The 18,573-nt window shown below is 40.8% G+C and overlaps 2 protein-coding genes across 6 annotated transcripts in view; both read right to left on the bottom strand.

The window, feature by feature from the left end:
• Positions 1 to 795: 795 nt before the first annotated feature.
• On the bottom strand, positions 796 to 7,428 carry cd226 (CD226 molecule). Of its 5 annotated transcripts, none has more exons than XM_061065109.1 (7): positions 6,777 to 7,428; positions 5,795 to 6,118; positions 5,206 to 5,586; positions 4,695 to 4,797; positions 3,448 to 3,502; positions 1,968 to 2,076; positions 796 to 1,892 (listed from the first exon to the last, which is right to left on the bottom strand). In XM_061065109.1, the coding sequence occupies exons 1-7, from the start codon at positions 6,838 to 6,840 to the stop codon at positions 1,819 to 1,821; spliced, it is 1,110 nt and encodes a 369-aa protein (XP_060921092.1). In that variant the 5' UTR covers positions 6,841 to 7,428; the 3' UTR covers positions 796 to 1,818. The 5 variants fall into 5 exon arrangements, with proteins under 5 accessions (XP_060921092.1, XP_060921091.1, XP_060921095.1 ...); XM_061065108.1 differs by having other exon boundaries at positions 3,448 to 3,505; positions 6,777 to 7,427; XM_061065112.1 differs by lacking the exon at positions 1,968 to 2,076 and having other exon boundaries at positions 796 to 1,092; positions 6,777 to 7,424.
• A 2,336-nt stretch (positions 7,429 to 9,764) lies between these two features.
• The window catches only part of rttn (rotatin), a 31,029-nt gene continuing 22,220 nt past the window's right edge, over positions 9,765 to 18,573 (bottom strand). The window contains exons 41-49 of the mRNA XM_061065113.1: positions 18,282 to 18,387; positions 16,663 to 16,760; positions 16,371 to 16,448; positions 15,570 to 15,696; positions 13,225 to 13,406; positions 12,461 to 12,734; positions 10,835 to 10,938; positions 9,992 to 10,061; positions 9,765 to 9,901 (exon numbers count right to left, since the gene is read on the bottom strand). Of these exons, the coding sequence (XP_060921096.1) occupies positions 9,816 to 9,901; positions 9,992 to 10,061; positions 10,835 to 10,938; positions 12,461 to 12,734; positions 13,225 to 13,406; positions 15,570 to 15,696; positions 16,371 to 16,448; positions 16,663 to 16,760; positions 18,282 to 18,387 (1,125 nt within the window). The 3' untranslated portion in view covers positions 9,765 to 9,815. The remainder of the gene's footprint in view (positions 9,902 to 9,991; positions 10,062 to 10,834; positions 10,939 to 12,460; positions 12,735 to 13,224; positions 13,407 to 15,569; positions 15,697 to 16,370; positions 16,449 to 16,662; positions 16,761 to 18,281; positions 18,388 to 18,573) is intronic.

Below are 18,573 nucleotides of genomic sequence, written 5' to 3'. Positions count from 1 at the left end.
AGGTAGGTAGTATTTCATTAACACAATTGTTTGATACTTGTTTGCTTTTATGCAGAGTTTTAATAGTAGATTGATTTGACTCATATGATTGAGCAAGAATAAGGCTAGCATCCTTTTAGCTAAGCTTTAGCACAGTATCTTGTCATAGGTTGTAAACAGCAAACTTGCTTTTTCCAGCGTTATCAGAGAGCGCTTTATAAAGAAATTCTCAACTCAAAATGTATAAAGAAGAAAAGGAAAATGAGTGGTGTTAATGGAAAAAAAAAAATTCTACTGCAGGCACAGTCACTTCTAGTAGCCACGGCTACTTGGTAACTTCTTGATGACAAAATTCCACCAAAAATTCAAACTTTTTACTTGGCATTTTTTAGGGGAAAGATATAATGAGTAATTTTGTGCTTTTAGCGGGGAAGTCACTTAGAAATATTGAGCTAGATACCCTAATTTTCCATGTTGTCCAGTCCTTGTGCTAAGCTAGACCAATCAACGGCTATAACAAATCCATGAATGGTATTAATCTTTTCTTCTAATGCTCTGTAATGAATGGAGTCCCTGAAGTCTCAAAAAGTAGAAACAAAATAGATTTGTGCACACAAGATATTAACTTTTTTTATTTTACTTTCTGGGACTTCAGGGGCTCTGTTGTGTTGAAACAAATTTGCAAAAATGTCAAACTTTTAATACCTCAAACACAAAATATGTAGATAATTGTCTTTTCTAAAGACATTTACAGTATATATTTTATTTAGTTTAGCTTTCGTATGCCACACTCCCACAACAAAAGAAATAAACATGTTAGCAGTCATGACACATTTTTATTTTCATTTGGAGTCATTTACAGTCACACATCAGTTTCACTATTGCTGATCACCCACACAGTACCACAGGTTTCACAGTCAAAAGTAAACTTGCAGCTTGTTCTGTTTTCCAGGAACAGCAAGATGAGAGAATGAAGGCAAAAAAAGAGAAGAAGTTTCGATTCCAAACTATATTGTCTCTTTGAGTTCCATATTTCTAACTTGTCCACATTTGTCTTGTTTCCTAGCAGGATAGCCTGCATATCCATTACTGCCTCTGCCACTGCCTCCATTTCTATGGAGATAAATGAATCAGATTACAAATAAACAACACACAGCTCCGAGGTACGTCCATAAACTTTAAATACTGATTTACAAGAGCACATAGGCAAGCTTAGCAATCATCTACAAAGAAGAAATCCTGTGACATCTTGGCGTAAAAACTGTATGTATGATTCAAAATAAGAAAGAAAATATTTTATCAATAAACTAGACAAATGAGAGCCGTTTTAAACATAAGCAGGATTAGCTCATTAGAGTAGCTTTCATAATATAAGCCTTCTGTAACTAGGATGCAGCCATACAAGACACAGAGCCCTTTGGGGAAAGCAACAGACTCATGCGATGGTACAGCGTTGAGTGACTGCTTTTCTTTTCTGTTAGATGATTAGACACCATTGTCAGGCTTTGAATGGAAACCAGGAGGGATGAAAGTAAAAGGAGAGCAATTATACAGGCTTTTGTCAATCGTTTTACTCAGGGGTTGAGGAAGTGAAAAGAATGATTATCCAGGCCTTTGTCTTCTCTCTCTGCGTGACGGTAACTGTCAACTATTGTTTTGCCCCAAACAAATATATCCTCAACAGTAATTATGGAGTACATACTACATTTAATTAATAAGAGCAAGACATGTTTAAAGCCAATCTGTCAGCCCCATCTTGCTTCCTTTTCAAACCATGAATATGAATCAGTGTCACTGTGATCCCTGCATGCTTCCCATTTTAAAAAAATAAAATAACTACTACGAGCTCCTGTTCTTATATGTTAGTTTTTTTTGCTGATTTATACTTAAATCTGCAGAGGGATAACCTGCAGCTGTGATTGATAAAAGTATTTACATGATGCAATACATCAGATTCATGTGTGCTCAATAATCATGGAGCTAACTTTTGGTTTTGTATGATTGTATTGTCTGCAGGTTGGCGTACACTGGAGCATTTCTGATCTGCCTGGGCTTCTTTGCACTCCTGCACACAGAGATGTTCTCATAGTGGTTTTGCTGTGGATTTAAGATAGGCTGTATTAGTATATGAGGTGTTAGACACAGAGGTGTTACTGCAGTAGCATGCAAAAAAACACAAAATAAGAAAGGGCCCAATCCAAATCTCCTCTTTATGATGACATATATTTACATTGTACCAAATCACACAAAAAGGAGCTTCAGATATAGAGTTATATTAAGTAAAATGTGTATCAAAAGATTGCTTATATATTTTATTCAAGTTTTACTTTATAAGAAATGTACCTAAAAGAGTCATAAAACGTGTGTGTGTCTGTAATTGGTGCTTGTGAAATATATACTGTATATATAAAAGACCAACAGGGTACCCTGGGCACAGCCTAGAAGTTCTCAGGTGCACTCGGTTTCAGAAACATACCATGAAAAATAAATCAATAATCCGCGGCACACTGAAAATAACTTCATTGTATTTTATTGTGAGTGAACAACGCGTTTCGCCAATAGCTTCCTCAGGTTGGCTCAGCACAGTCACAGGGCACACACAGGTGTGTTTAATACAAATGAACATTAACATGGATGACTGTGTTATTTTAGAATGTTATAGTTTTCATTTGAGGCTGTGACCTGGAATAATGTTTATTGTGCTGATTGGACATGTGACCATTTGTGTTTAACACACCTGTGTGTGCCCTGTGACTGTGCCGGGAACAACCTGAGGAAGCTACAGGTGAAACTTGTTGTTCACTCACAATAAAATACAGTAAAGTTATGTTCAGTGTGCCATGGATTATTAATTTATTTTTCAAAGTATATATTTGTTTGTGGGTGATGGATGGAGAACAGCCTGAGATAGATTTGGATGTAGATGCATGGTATGTGTGAGTAAACAATATAAGCCGGGTCTATCAATGAAATGTGATGTTTTTCCTTTTCTTATGAAACTATGATTATTAGTTATGTTGGAACAATGAATGTACTGATGTACTCCCTCACTCAATCAAATAAAATGATAAAAAAGAAAAAAGAAATTGACCTAAAAGAATATATGGAAGTAGCTTCACTTGAATATAGTACTCATTGGTGACTAACAATCCCAATGTATAATATGTGATAAAATATTACATTTTCAACCAATTTGTGTTCATGTTAAAAAATGAAGTTTAATATTATGAAACATCTACTACATGGTCAGTCACAGTGAAGCTGCGTCAGTTGAGTAAGAAGCACAAATACGATGTTTACATGAAGACAGAATGTGCAGTATGAAGAACAGGATGAGTTGTTACTTATTGATTAATAAAGAGGAACAGTTTTATAATTCAGTGCATGTCTGAAGAGAAGGTAAGGAAGAGCCGTAAAAGAGTCGAGTGTGAAGACAAGAGTAGAAATGATTACTAAGGTGAGGCTCACCTGACTCTGAGATGGGTGCAGTTTGACTTTGTACTCTTCTCTCCTGTTCCTCTTCCTGTTGGGATTTTTGTGTTGTGCAACAGAAATGGGGGGAAGCACTTGTTTTTAGCAATGGGTAATTTCAGATGTGACCTCAGAATGTACTGATTCTTTTTTTTATAAATCATAAAAGAACAGATTGTAACATCTTTAACTATGTTAGCTGTTTTCATCCAGGACAAAATAAATTTTAAAAAAACTGTTAGATCACTTCGAAATGTAGTGCAATTTAATCATTTTTGAATTAATTGACTTTGCCCAACTTTACATCTAGTGCAATGGTTTCAAACCTGGTGGTGAAAACTCCCACAATTCAGATGATTAAATGTGGGAACAGGAAAAGACAAGAAAGTTAGAAAAACAAATGGGGCTTCAGTTGCGGAAGTGAGCAACAGTAGTGGAACAAATGACCATTGCTGACAGGTCTCAAGTAGAAATCGTCCAAAACAATTACAGTCCAAATAATTTGGTGGCTAATGAACCTGAGTCTCGGTAGTTCTTTAGAAAAAAATAAATCTCAACAATAAACTCAATTTGGGGAGTCTTGGACAGATATTCATGCCCCCCTAAAGATGGAAAACCTGTGATAGATTGATCTGCCTTGGATATGCCAATGACATCCCATTAGCCCCAGTAGTAAGCCTATGTTTACATGTTAAACTAAGATGGTAAAAATAAAAAATAAACCGCTAAAACTCAGCATGCTAGTATTGTCAATGTGAGCATGTTAGCATGCTGAAGTTAGCCTTTAGCTCAACTGTTAGATTGTGAACTATAAAGCTCCTGTGAGGACTGATCAGGCTGATTATTGTTTTTATAGTCATTTATAAAGCTCTCCACTGCCGCCATGGGTTAGAGGTCAGACGAGGCGCTTTACAGCGCATGGATCTGAGGGGCTTTTTTTTTTACAATTTCGGCAAAAAAGAGTCAAAGTCAGTGGTAAGTTTGATGGGTGAAAAGTAGCAGGAGGATGTTTTTCCTTACAGAATAATACTTACACGTGAACAGGACAAAAAGAAAAGAGATAGAGGTACAACTTTGTCCACCGCGGTCACAAAGATCAACAAAAACTGAAAGTTCCTCACAGTAGCTTTAAGTTTTGTTGGCCTTAAAGTTACAACTCAACTTATTTGAAAATAATTACTCTGCTTTTTTGTTTCAGACTGAAGTGCCATTAAATAAGACTGACCCATATCATGTGATCTTACCTGTGCCTCACTGCGAGTATAATAATGACCATGAGAAGAATTAGCCCTGCAGCTCCAGCCCCGATGTAAATATACATCATGTACATAGACAGGCTGAATCCACCTGGGTATAAAATGAGAGAACGTAATGCTATCAAAAACAAAATTGTACTGAAAGCAATGTTTCCTACTCAACAGAAAGCTGTGGTCTTTGTGCTAGTGGTGACTGATGTGCCATTTTTTTTTATTGGTCAAGACTCACTGATACCACATCACGTTAAAACAGTGTGTAGACACACAGCTCTACGGAAACAGTAAAGTGAGACATGAAACAGGATGTTGTGGTTAATGCCGTGTGACTCTACTGGCGACGCTTAGGGTTAACATCACAACAATTGTTTTATTACATTCATTGTGTTTCTTAAATCTCTGCACTCTGTGGGCATTTTTGCATCCACAAATCCTTTTTCGTATCAACTTCAAAATAATGAACTGATAAGATCATGTGTATGTTAGAGGTCAGTGTTTGTACCTGGAGGGGCCACAGTGAGCAGCACAGTGGTGGTCTGCACTCCTGTGTCCGTGCTAAAGGTACAGCGGTAGAAGCCGCTGTCTTCCGGCACCACGCCTGTCAGATGCAGACTGACGTCCAGGCTGTCTGCACAGCTCACCCCCCCCCTGTCGCTGTAGTCTTCTCCCACCAGGCCCCCCTCCACCTTCTTACACACTCCGATAATGCTCCAAGGCTGGCTGTGCGGCATCTTCTCCAATATGACCTGGTAGACAGTGCCGTTGTGCACGTGGTTACATTTGATGGTCAGGTTGTTGTTCCGCTCTGCTACCAGCTCCGTGTCCACTCTTACATCTTCTGGGGTGGGCGGCTGTGGGCTATCGTCTTCTTCTGGGGGTGTATCTGTAAAACAAAAGGTGTAGGACAGAGAGGAAATAGCTTCTCAGGAAGAAAGAAATCAAACCACATGAAGGAAATAAAGAACATTCATTTACAACATTGATTCTTGTTCCTCTCTTAGTCACTCGGGGGGGGGGGGGGGGGGGGGGGGGGGATTCATTTAAAATGACTCAAAATTTCCACCTCAGTAATCCCTGCCAAAATCTTTTACCTAAATCCTCCACCTGAATGTTCCTCGTCCAGGGGCCTTGGGGGAAGGTCTGAACAGAACAGTGATAAAGCCCGATGTCCTGGTGAGTGACGTTCCTCATGGATATACTTCCATCCATCGGCGTTGTCCTCAGGAACTCTATCCTTTCCCGATAATGGTGAGAGAAAGCTACGCCATACTCCGGATGGAAAACAGCCACAGGTTCCTTGTCTGGCACTTTATTCCAGGACACCATGCTGAGGTTGCCGTTCCAGGGGCACAAACAGTCCAGAACCATGCCTTCCTCCAGATGGACTGTGATGGCATCTTTCTGCTGGACAGCAACTGTAAAGAGTGCAGCTTTCAGTTTATTTAATGTGCCAGAACTTTGAAACAGATATCATGACTTATATTAAAAGATGCAACAAAGAAAGTACAAATGTAAGTATGTACTTAAAGAAGAATAGCTATCTGTGAATACTAAGAAATTATATTTATATCCATGCTGTTTAGCAATCAAACACTTATTCCCCTCCTAAATCTTCTGGTTGAAGATTAGCACAGCCATTCACAGCTCTGAGGCCATCCCTGGGGTAATGCTAATGAGGCTTATTTGAGCCAGTACACATAAACACATCTGACAATAGTCGGTGATCAAGCTTCCAAGTTTTTTTCCGAAACCTTTTATACGAGCTGAATGACATCTGATTTCAAGTCCAGTGATGCCCCTGGGAGAGTTCTGGCAGGTTTAGAATAATAATATCTTGCAAAAACTGGGAATAAAAAGCCTTTGTACAGTCTTTTAAACCAGCTCAACTAAAAATAAATTGCAGAATAATTAATTGAAGAATGCAGTCTAACAAAGAGCCTAAAAATATTCAGGGAAATTACACTTTTCTGAGTCTCCTCAAAGTCACATTGAGTGTTAGTTTTAGGGTTTTAATATAACACATTACCACTCCTGAATGACAAAATAGTAAAAGCTAGAAATTAAAGTCCTTACCTTTAAGAAAAGGAAGAAAGATGAGTACCACGAAGTACCAGTGGTCCTTTTGTACAGCTTCCATCTTGCCCCACCGAGGGAGAATGAAAGCAGCATTGATGAGACGAGAAGAGATGCACCCGAGCTGCACTTCCTGCTAGCTCTCTGGCTACAGACAAACACTTGAGCAACTGGGGGGGGTACACTTCACACTTAGCCCACTCTGTTAGCTCATCCCACACAGTGGGCCACTTTATCACCAGGGCTGGGAATGGGAGGCAAGCTTATGGTGTAACACTGCAAGGTGGGACCCAGACCGAGATGTTCTATTTGCAGTGACTATTCACTTAGTACTTGAAAAATGTGGATACTTTGAAAAGGTTTTGAACTTGATTACTATTTATACCTTTCCTTGTGAGTCCTTCGGGTGTATTTAAAAAAACATCAACAATCATTCAGAGACGACAATCTCTAAAATAAAACTTTGCAATATTGGTGTCAGTCCACCACTTTGCAAAGACAGAAAGATCCCAACAACTCTTGGTTGGATTTTCATAAATTCTGTTGTATATATTTATGGTACCCAGAGGATAAATCAGGCTAACCCTAGAATTTTCCCAAGGTGCTCCCATACCCATGAGGTTGACTTTCGTTATTCAGACTGAGTTACTGTGACAGCTCTACATGATTTAAGAGATTTAAAGGTCATATATGTGAGATACAGTGGGTACGGAAAGTATTCAGACCCCTTTACATTTTTCACTCTTTGTTTCATTGCAGCCATTTGCTAAAATCAAAAAAGTTCATTTTATTTCTCATTAATGTACACTCAGCACCCCATCTTGACAGAAAAAAAAACAGAAATGTAGACATTTTTGCAAATTTATTAAAAAAGAAAAACTGAAATATCACATGGTCATAAGTATTCAGACCCTTTGCTGTGACACTCATTTAACTCACATGCTGTCCATTTCTTCTGATCCTCCTTGAGATGGTTCTGCTCCTTCATTGGAGTCCAGCTGTGTTTAATTAAACTGATTGGACTTGATTAGGAAAGGCACACACCTGTCTATATAAGACCTTACAGCTCACAGTGTATGTCAGAGCAAATGAGAATCATGAGGACGAAGGAACTGCCCAAGGAGCTCAGAGACAGAATTGTGGCAAGGCACAGATCTGGCCAAGGTTACAAAAGAATTTCTGCAGCACTCAAGGTTCCTAAGAGCACAGTGGCCTCCATAATCCTTAAATGGAAGAAGTTTGGGACGACCAGAACTCTTCCTAGACCTGGCCGTCCAGCCAAACTGAGCAATCGTGGGAGAAGAGCCTTGGTGAGAGAGGTAAAGAAGAACCCAAAGATCACTGTGGCTGAGCTCCAGAGATGCAGTAGGGAGATGGGAGAAAGTTCCACAAAGTCAACTATCACTGCAGCCCTCCACCAGTCGGGGCTTTATGGCAGAGTGGCCCGACGGAAGCCTCTCCTCAGTGCAAGACATATGAAAGCCTGCATAGAGTTTGCCAAAAAACACATGAAGGACTCCCAGACTATGAGACAGAAGATTCTCTGGTCTGATGAGACCAAGATTTAACTTTTTGGCTTTAATTCTAAGCGGTATGTGTGGAGAAAACCAGGCACTGCTCATCACCTGCCCAATACAATCCCAACAGTGAAACATGGTGGTGGCAGCATCATGCTATGGGGGTGTTTTTCAGCTGCAGGGACAGGACGACTGGTTGCAATTGAAGGAAAGATGAATGTGGCCAAGTACAGAGATATCCTGGAAGAAAACCTCTTCCAGAGTGCTCAGGACCTCAGACTGGGCCGAAGGTTCACCTTCCAACAAGACAATGACCCTAAGCACACAGCTAAAATAACAAAGGAGTGGCTTCGGAACAACTCTGTGACCATTCTTGACTGGCCCAGCCAGAGCCCTGACCTAAACCCAATTGAGCATCTCTGGAGAGACCTGAAAATGGCTGTCCACCAACGTTCATCATCCAACCTGACAGAACTGGAGAGGATCTGCAAGGAAGAATGGCAGAGGATCCCCAAATCCAGGTGTGAAAAACTTGTTGCATCATTCCCAAGAAGACTCATGGCTGTACTAGCTCAAAAGGGTGCTTCTACTCAATACTGAGCAAAGGGTCTGAATACTTATGACCATGTGATATTTCAGTTTTTCTTTTTTAATAAATTTGCAAAAATTTCTACATTTCTGTTTTTTTTCTGTCAAGATGGGGTGCTGAGTGTACATTAATGAGACATAAAATGAACTTTTTTGATTTTAGCAAATGGCTGCAATGAAACAAAGAGTGAAAAATGTAAAAGGGTCTGAATACTTTCCGTATCTACTGAAAATCACAAAATGACCTAACTGTATCCTCAGACATTTAGGAAACATGCTAGTTTGAAGTCTTGGCTCCTCTGACAACAATGCAGCAGCCAGTATGTCCTCCTAAGTTTCAATTCCGGTGCAGAACGGTCTGTTTTTGTTTTGACCTTTGAGAAGAAAGGCGTTTCGAGGCACCCCAACACGGCCCTTTTTGACGGCCCTCGGTTTGCCAGGCAAACGGCAAACCAACAGGTTGTTGCAGCGAGGAAGAGGGCAAGTGAACTGGTTCAACTGATTGTACCCGACCTAAAAAGCCTCTGCATTTATCTAATAGGCTCCAAGACAGGCACGTGGTAAGACTAGATGAAATACTGGAGATGCTTTTGAAAAATGGAGAGAGGTTAGAACACAGAAAGGTTTCAAGACCGATGCAGAGGTTGATAAATACTCATCAACACACGGTTTTTAGTGTCTGTGTTATTTATCACCAACTCATCCAGTGTGGTATGGGGTGAAAAAAAAAAAAGACCACAATCAATATGTATCTGTTTAAAGCCACAACTGGGTCACTTCCTGAAACACGCAAAACCATTATCATTGGTGTTCATGTGAAATACGACCGCACAAGTCAGAAGTTTAATTCTGCCACTTTACTCCGCTCTTTATTATCAAAATGAATTCATCTTAGATATGTATAAAACATGATTTAAAAACAGACAATAAATAATCACTTATTGAGCAGCTGGGAAAGGTTTTCAAGGCACTTCAACAGGTAGGCGCTCATTGGCTCCTGCTTGTTCTCTTCGTCTGCTGCTACAGAAAAGTAAAGGAACAGATGTAAACAACAGGACACACAAAAGCTAATGTTGGGAAGGGACATTATCAAAGTGAATAAATGTATACCTTTCTTAGAGATGCTTTGTGCCTCCTCTATTCTTAATCGAACAGAGGGACACTTCAAAGTAGTCTTGGCCTTTGAGGGGAAATTAAAGAGACAGATTAGAAAGAGGGAGAGCTTTAATCCGTTCTCCGGTGATAAAAACAGTTGGTCATCTCTTTCTATACGATCGAACTAGACAACGTTTTAAGCAGATATATGTTTTCATAGGACCCCACACAGTGAAGATATGCTAAGAATAAACTGACACCGGGTGGGGTGCAAAACGTTTAAATGTTTTTTGGGCCAATGTGAAACGTTTAGCAATTTGGTCAAAGGGTTAGAAATGTTAAGGGGGGCTGCGCGTGGCGGCGTCAGGCTTGTTAAATAAACGCAGTGGTTCCCACACATAGATGATACCTGGATGGGCCGCCCAAGTATATTTCCGACCTGTTTTTATTTAATTTTTCATTTATTCATAAAATTGCGGCGTGCACAATAGATCCTCTCGTGACACGCGAGAGGACCTCACGCCTCCCGTTTAAAAAAAAAAAAAACTTCCCTCTCGACTTCTGCGGAGGGATAAGAGTGCAGAATCACATCGACAGAGAGAGACAGAGGGAGCGATAAGGTCCACTGTCCGTACATCCCTCTTGTATATGCACTGCTGTTGCGGAGTGCTTTGTGCAGTGACATGTGCAAGTTACCACATTTTTAAGAAACAACGAATTAACGTTGAAATGGTTGGTGAAAGTAAAAGTTTAGAAGTCACACCTCTAATTGGCACTGTGCAGTACATCAGAATCCAAATAATGGAATAGTCAGTACATATAGCAGGTGTGTATGTGTGTGTGTGTGTGTGTGTATACCCTCTGATTGTTGTGGAGCAGAGCCCAAAGTGAAGACGCTCCCATACATCGGGTTTCCATGTCTTTACTGTCCAAACAGCTTAACAACACCTTCATGGCTGTGCCTGGAAGAAAAACAACGTCTCAATATGATAAACATCAATTTGAAGCAAAAGAAGAAGAGTACATGTAAAAAAAAAAAAAAAAAAACTGTTGATCTTGATATACCCATATATTGCTATTTTTTAGCTCTAAATAAAACTATTCAAAGAAAAACAAGCTTGACAAAAAAAAACATTATCATTATCTGCGTTGTTTCCTCATGTTGTCTTTTGATCATGTGTCCATACCACACATACAGTAACTCATATTGTTTGCTAAACATACACAGGAAGTGATATTTCCACAGGAAACTAAAAGAAATGACACCCACCTGGCCCCAGACATCACACCTGCAACTGGAAACTGTGTGAGGGAGCGCAATCCGCCACTTCCTCTCCTTTCATCATACTTATACATGATCTATGAATCATCGGCCAGCCTACACCTGCTGCATCCGTACATTCTGAATTTAAATACAACTTGTTTGAAAATATTGTAGTTTCCAAACAGCTCATTTACTGTGCTCATCCAGCAGGCACGTGGCAACTTGTTTGTCCTTCCACCTGATGACTATTTGTCCAACATTTACTTCTTATAGAGCTCTACATGAGTGCTGCTTCGAAAAATTAAATCTGTAGCTTTTAGTTTGCAAGATGCTCGGCTTCTTCACAAGCCACTTGTTTACTTTACTTGTTATGTCAGTCTGTTGTCTTGAGCGCTCTAGACTGTGTACAATCTGCTTGTCTGAGATTATGCACTAGAAAAAACTGCAAAATGTCTAAATCAAAGGCGAACTCATTTTCAGCTTCTACACCGGGGAACAAATATTAGGTCAAATAACTCTGGGCTAGTGTTCATTATCTGTGGCTCTAAGACCCCTTTGAACAGTCTCCCTTAAAGGACCAATATGTAACTCTGACACCTAGTGTTAAAAATGTGTACTGCAGTCCAAATTCAAAACATTTGAGAGAGCTGTCCCCCCCCTCCTTAGTGTCCATGTTCAGGCAGGTTGCCATGTCAAGGACATTAATCCAGCTCTACATCAGTCTGGAAACAGCTAGCCTTGCCCTGCTTCAGTCTTAGCTTAACTAAACACTTCCTCGCTCAAAATCCATAATCAAGCACAAAGAGAGTAATATCAATTGTCTCTTGCCAAAATGTTTTCATCAATTGCCTATCCTTTTGTTTAATACCAACCCATTGTTAATGCAATCATTTCCTTCAATCGGAGTGATCAGATCGGTAGCTAAGGTACTATGACATGATTGTGGGAAAAAAAACAGAGAATCTGCTAAATGACAACTTTTAGGACTTTCAACAGAAACAAAGCCTCCCACCGTTTTCTGTTGAACTTTCCAAAAGCAAAAACAAAAAAAAAGGTTTTGGGAGGATTCAGCAGCAAAGAATCTTACTTACTAAAACCATGAAATGCAAAATCGAAAAACAAATCCACTCTTATTTTGAACTTCTCTTAATTCTGCTCTTTGAACACTTTGTAATCCCAATTGGAGATCCTGAAAGTTAACCCTTTCTTCCCCTGCATACCGTTGGCAAGTACATGTGGCTTGTTGGCGGGGCAGAAGCAGAGGTTGTGAAGAGTGAGCAGAGCATGGCGTCGTTGCGGTGCCAGGTCTGCCAGCAGTTCCAGGGCTCCGGTCACCCTGAGGATACTCAGCTGGCCGTCCTCTGTGACCGAGAGATTGACCAGAAGCCTCAGCCACAGGCCCAGCAGGCTCCCACTGCCACAACTTACAGATGTGGCCTTCACACTACCCGCCTTAGGGATTGGCACTGACAGGAAAGCTTGGAGGAAGTTATTCTGAGAATGACAGACAAGGAAGCAGACATCATCGAGTTAATACAAGAGTTTGAGAGACGTGTGAACAGATCATTAAGAGCTGCTCCTAAGTTTAGAAAATGTATTTCCCCAGCCAGCGCAGTGTGAGGGCGAGATTTTGGACAGCTTAAGTGCAAGAGAAGCTTATGTCATTTATAGCTTCTGCCATGTATCTTTATTTAATTCTGTCACACTGAATATCTCACTCGCGTTAATTTTATTAAACTTGTTAATCGTTTTTTCAGAGCCAAATGAGATGACTTGTCGAATCTAAATTTGTTTCATCTAAAAAAATTAATTAAAAAAAAGATTCATATATTGTGGTGGGGGGGGAATGATGCTGAAACTTTCTGAAAACAATGTTTCAGATTGCACTCTGTCAACACAAATCATTACAAAGTCATGCATTACTGTCTTCATCTATATCTTTGACATTATTTGGTGTACGTCTGGTACTGTGTGTCAGCCTTACCTTTTGCAGCAGGCCTCTGCAGTCTCTGGACATGGCCAGGTTAGCCAAGAGAGAGAAAGCCAGCTTCTGGACGGGGCTGCTGTCTGGAGCGACCCCTGAGGCCAGCCTTATGATGGAGTGCATCGGGGTGCCTTTAGATCCGGCTGCAGCACCCGGACCACCGCAACAGAGGGAGCTGCACGCTGCAAAGGAGGAGAAAAAAAAAAAATCACTAATACTTGATCCACATTTTTTATTTTCTAAAATTCTAATTGCAGCAAAGTTGACACAAGATTGACCAATAATGTTTTAAGTATTAATCCCACTGTAGTCTCTGTATTATCCTGTCTGTTTATGCACTGTTTGCAGCTCTTGTAGACACAGAGAAAAGTCCAGAATAAATACAGTGTTACATTTAGCAAAGAGCTCTCTTCTCCTTGCTTTTGGAGCTGCCGTTTCTTTCTGTTTATCTTAAAGCTAACTAGCTGGAAAGCCAGCAGTCCCAGTAGCTTCAAAAACAAAGACTGACCCGCCCGGCTGCACGGCTGTCTGCCCACAATACCCAAACATCTCTGCATAGCTGCATGCATGGCTCGTTTTGCTGAACAAGCCGTCTAGCCGACTGACAAATATGATGAAGAAGAGTAGACGTCTTGCACAAAGACAGAATGAACTGCACTTTAAAGATGTGTCCGTTTAACTTAACAGTGTTCAAAATCTTTTTTGAAGTAGCAGTGAGGTCTTCCATGTACATCCAGATTGCTCTAGCTGAAAGTTGTTTCATCTTTTTGCTGTCTTTTAATCATCATTCACCCTCAAAGCTCTGACTGTTGATGAAAACCGTCTCTTGACTCTGGGAGGGAGGGACAGTATTTAGCCCGAGGCGATAGCTGCGACTGATTCTACTACAACCCCATTCAGAAATGTAAACACAAATTTGTAACATACAAAAAATAGAGAGTCAAATAAAAACATCTCTCTTTGGGCACCACATCCACCGTCAGTGTAACTGACAGGGCTAATTGCTGCAGTTGGAGTTTAAATACAAATTGAACAGGACACAGTGTGACGCTGATTGATGTTGATTATTGGAGAACATGGCAGCTTATAGGTTATGCTCATCCTGGAATGGTTTAGCCTACAACGTGCTGGCACTGTGAGCGGGTGTATGCCGATGATAGCCTGAGGTCGTCTCAATACCTGTCAAGATGGCCAGTCTACCGTAGAATTGACAAGAGAGCTCTACTTGATAATGGATCAATATGAGATATATCCTCTAATGAGAGTTAAAGGCCTTCCCACTGCTAACACAAATCTCATTAATTCGTTTTGCAAACATATTGGATTGATCATTTCATAGAAGAGTAGAAAAAAAAACTGTTTTTTTTTTTTTTTCTTCTTTCTGGCTGTCTGTGGGAGCAAGTTTTGGGGCTGCTACAAAAATATCTGTGAAAATATGTGTGCCACAGACAAAAAACAACAATCTAACTTGAACTAGCAGTACAAACAAAGCCTTGGATGAAGGAGGTAGACTAGAGATGAAACAGTCAGAGGAAATGTAGCCTTCTCCCGAGACGCGATGGTAGCCTGAGGGTGGATGGTGTAATACTAAGCCTGGCTGCATGCAGCCTGAACACAACCTGCTGTTCAGTTAACCTTTAGGGAAATACTGTGCCTGACTTCACTGATTTCTGCTACCTCACAGCTTGAGCATACGAGGGGTCTAAAGCGAGTGAGTTTAGATCAGAGCACATGCACCCACTGAGGATCCGGTGCCAATCAAACAGAGGCGCACAGAAAGACACAGACACGTTGCACATGAAACTTCCTTTCACTGATGAAACTGATTTCAGTTGCACAACTACACCAGTCACACACACAAATGCATCAAAGGCACCATGAGCTGTTTATCAAAGTCAAATTTCCCTACTGTTTCCTCCCCATGAATCTCTCCTTTTCTCTACTCGACAAGCTTTTTTTTTTTCCTGCAGAGTCTTTGTCTGTTCTCGATTCTACGTACACAGCTCCCACATTTGCATGATGGAATACAAATATCTCAGGCAATACAGAGACGCTCTGTGCTTTCCCACATCATCTCCAACTGGTCTGACTCCCAGTGCCATACATACAGTGAGACAGCCATGCAGACCCCTGATCATGACACTGAGCCTATTGTGACTGGCAGGCGAGCAGGCGCTGCTTGTACAGTGAGACACAATGTTGTTCAGCGGTCGTTTGGGAGGACAATGGGGCTCTTAGTGTGAAGGGTGCGTGACTCAGTCGGAGGCGACGGGCAGGCATGAGACAGGCACAGTGCCTGCACAAACACATAAGACATACAGACAGACACACGCGGACAAACAGACCTGTGGCGCAGTTGGCCGTGTAGACACACAGAAGTTCCAGCACCGCCTCCATGGTGGGGTCGTCCAATAGCAGCCAAGGCCAGAGAGCATAGAGTGCCAGTGTCAGACGAGCATCTGTGGCGACCGTCTACAGACACACACACACACACACACACACACACACACACACACACACACACACACACACACACACACACACACACACACACACACACACACACACACACACACACACACACACACACACACACACACACACACACACACACACACACACACACACACACACACACACACACACACACACACACACACACACACACACACACACACACACACACACACACACACACACACACACACACACACACACACCTTAAACTAGCACCAAAATAGCACACTTAAAAAGTAATATAAAACATTAGAGAAAGCCTAATTTATACAAATGCACAAACACAGATGGAAGTAATCAACATGAATTGCTTTCGTGTTTTTGTAAGTGTGCAGAAGAAAACACACAGGGAGTAGAAAATAGCAGGGTAAACACAGCAGTTGAGTGTCCCTGGCTACTTAGTCCAAGGTAACCACCAGTGACTAAAAGGCCACTTATAAAATGAAAACCAGCTAATATGCCTCATAAGTAATGCCATTACAGGGTTTAAGAAGCTAAACTTGCTGACATGTTAGCAGGACTGTGCACATTTAGCTGAATCTCATTTACAGGCTCAGCATTGGTACTTTAAGGTTCCATTAAAAAACAATTAGCAGAGGGGAATTAAAAGGCAAGGCGCAGTGGCTCACTTTGCATTCATCGTTGCGATAAAGAGCGCTCCGCAGGATCTCCACAGTCAGCTTGATTTCCTTTAAACGGCCTTCTTCCTGATAATACAGAAAGACACATCAAAGAGCATTATGTTCCCATGTTCAAGATAAAAACACACTCTATGCTGCTCCATAACAGCAAGGAGACTTACTGCTGAGAACTACAACAGGTATTCATAATATTTATCCCCCAAAAAAAGAACTCCTCCATGTAAAATAAAAAGAAACACAAACTGCTGAGGCTGGAAATTTCCATCCAGTCTCTGCTCACCTTTTTGCGGTGAGATGCTTTACCAGGGCGGACCGACTCCAGGTGGAGCTGAGACTGAGTTTGCTTCATCTGCTCAACACAGCTGTCAATAAGACCAGCTGGAGAAAAAAACAACAACAACAGATAGTCAGATAGTCAGTTTTTAAAGTGTTACCTGATCATTTTAACGTCAAATGATACAGAAGGAACATTTCTAATCTTGCATGTATTTCTGCAGCAAAAACTGTCAGTGTCAATCATAAGGTCCATTCCACCATAAATTGGTCTGAAGAAAAGGAGAATGAGGTTAAATCCTACTTGATTACATGGATTGCAAAATATAAGGACACTGGACATTTATAAGAAAATATAATCACTCATACAAGCACTGCTACTGCTCTATGTGCATTTGAATCGCCCACCAGAACAAATTCAGTTTTTTTAATTTGAAAAAGTGACTTGATTTAATGTAGTCTCTGGGGAAGTGTTCCCACTGTTTGCTAGCTTATTAAGACTTATAAATATTCCCTTCTTTATATTTGGTCTGTAGCTACACTTCTCTCCTTACTTTATTTATCTTGTTGACCTCGTCTTAGTTTCTCACACTCATAAAAAGCATACGTAAAGAAATGACTCTGAAGCCCTTTTCACACATCGACTCCTGACAATTTCTAGATAATTCCAGGCCTTCAGGTTGTGATCATTTCAGGAAAACACTTTTCACACATGCACCTCACAACTAGAGATTATCTTTGTCGCACACACTCTCACACCTCAACACACTCCTGTTGATTAAGGTGAAGGGGTGGCTGGGTAGCGCATACAGAAGGACGAGGAGGAGACTTCAATAATAGTGAGTGTTTCTGGGTAAATATCACTACAATGTATTTAAGGACATTTACAGAATACAAATACAGCATAAGAAAACAATAGATGACAACCAAGGCGAGCAGTACAGAGTATAAAGCAGCAAACCTATGCTGAATGTCAACGTCATCACCTCGCCCACCTGGTCATGAGTGTTCTACACTAGTGATTCCTAAAGGGGGGTCGAGACCCCCGGGGAGTCGTGATCGAGATGCCTTCCATAAAAACTAGTAAAAAAAATTAAATAATTTAAAATTGTATATGTTACCCATTATTGTAAAAATGGATTCAAAAAAGTAGTTCGATTTAAAAAAAAACTACATAATTAACTGAAATGAAAATGAAATGAAAGTGTAAAAACTCTTTAAATCCTCCATCTCCAGGGACAGTGGCAGTCTATATTTTTGGTGTCATGAGATGAAATGTTTAGGAACCCCTGTTCTTGGTATTAATGTGCATTAGTTAGATCTAGGCGATGGCATGGAGTTCTCAGTGAAAAAAAACAAAGCTCTTCACTGTATTAATGTGTCTAGTACACTCTCAAAAAACAGCTCTAAATTATGTTGTATTCTATCATGAATGGCCTTCTTGAAAAAGACGTTTTAAAAATAGATATCTTTTCCACTAAATAATGACATTTTGAGTTCATACGAAGAGTCTTTTACATGATATGTCTTATGGGAAGCCACAAGACAAGCCGGCGACCCACTTAAACATTTCAAAGTGTACGCAACAGGTGACAGCTTGACTGTAGCCTGAGTGTGGGGTTTTACCTTTGGCTGCATGGATTTGAGCGGAGGGGCTGCAGGCTAACAGTGTCATCAGGGTTCTGGCTGTCAGCTTCTTTAAAGGGTCCTGAAGGGTCCTCTTCTCAAAACTCTGGCATCGGCAGTGAAGGAGGAACACAGTGTTCAATCAGTCCACGTAATCGCACACTCTTGAAAGTTAGCATCAAAGTTTTGGATTGCCTTGAGCACATACACTGTTGTTGTTTATAAAAGCAATCAAGTTTAGTCACAGTGAACTCCCGCTGTGCACCAGGGTCTAGACAGACTACCCCTGCGC

This window comes from Labrus mixtus, chromosome 19, assembly GCF_963584025.1.
Source record: "Labrus mixtus chromosome 19, fLabMix1.1, whole genome shotgun sequence".
Taxonomy (NCBI): Eukaryota; Metazoa; Chordata; class Actinopteri; order Labriformes; family Labridae; genus Labrus; species Labrus mixtus.
Note: the sequence above shows the minus strand (reverse complement) of the source record. Positions and strands in the feature narration are given on the sequence as shown.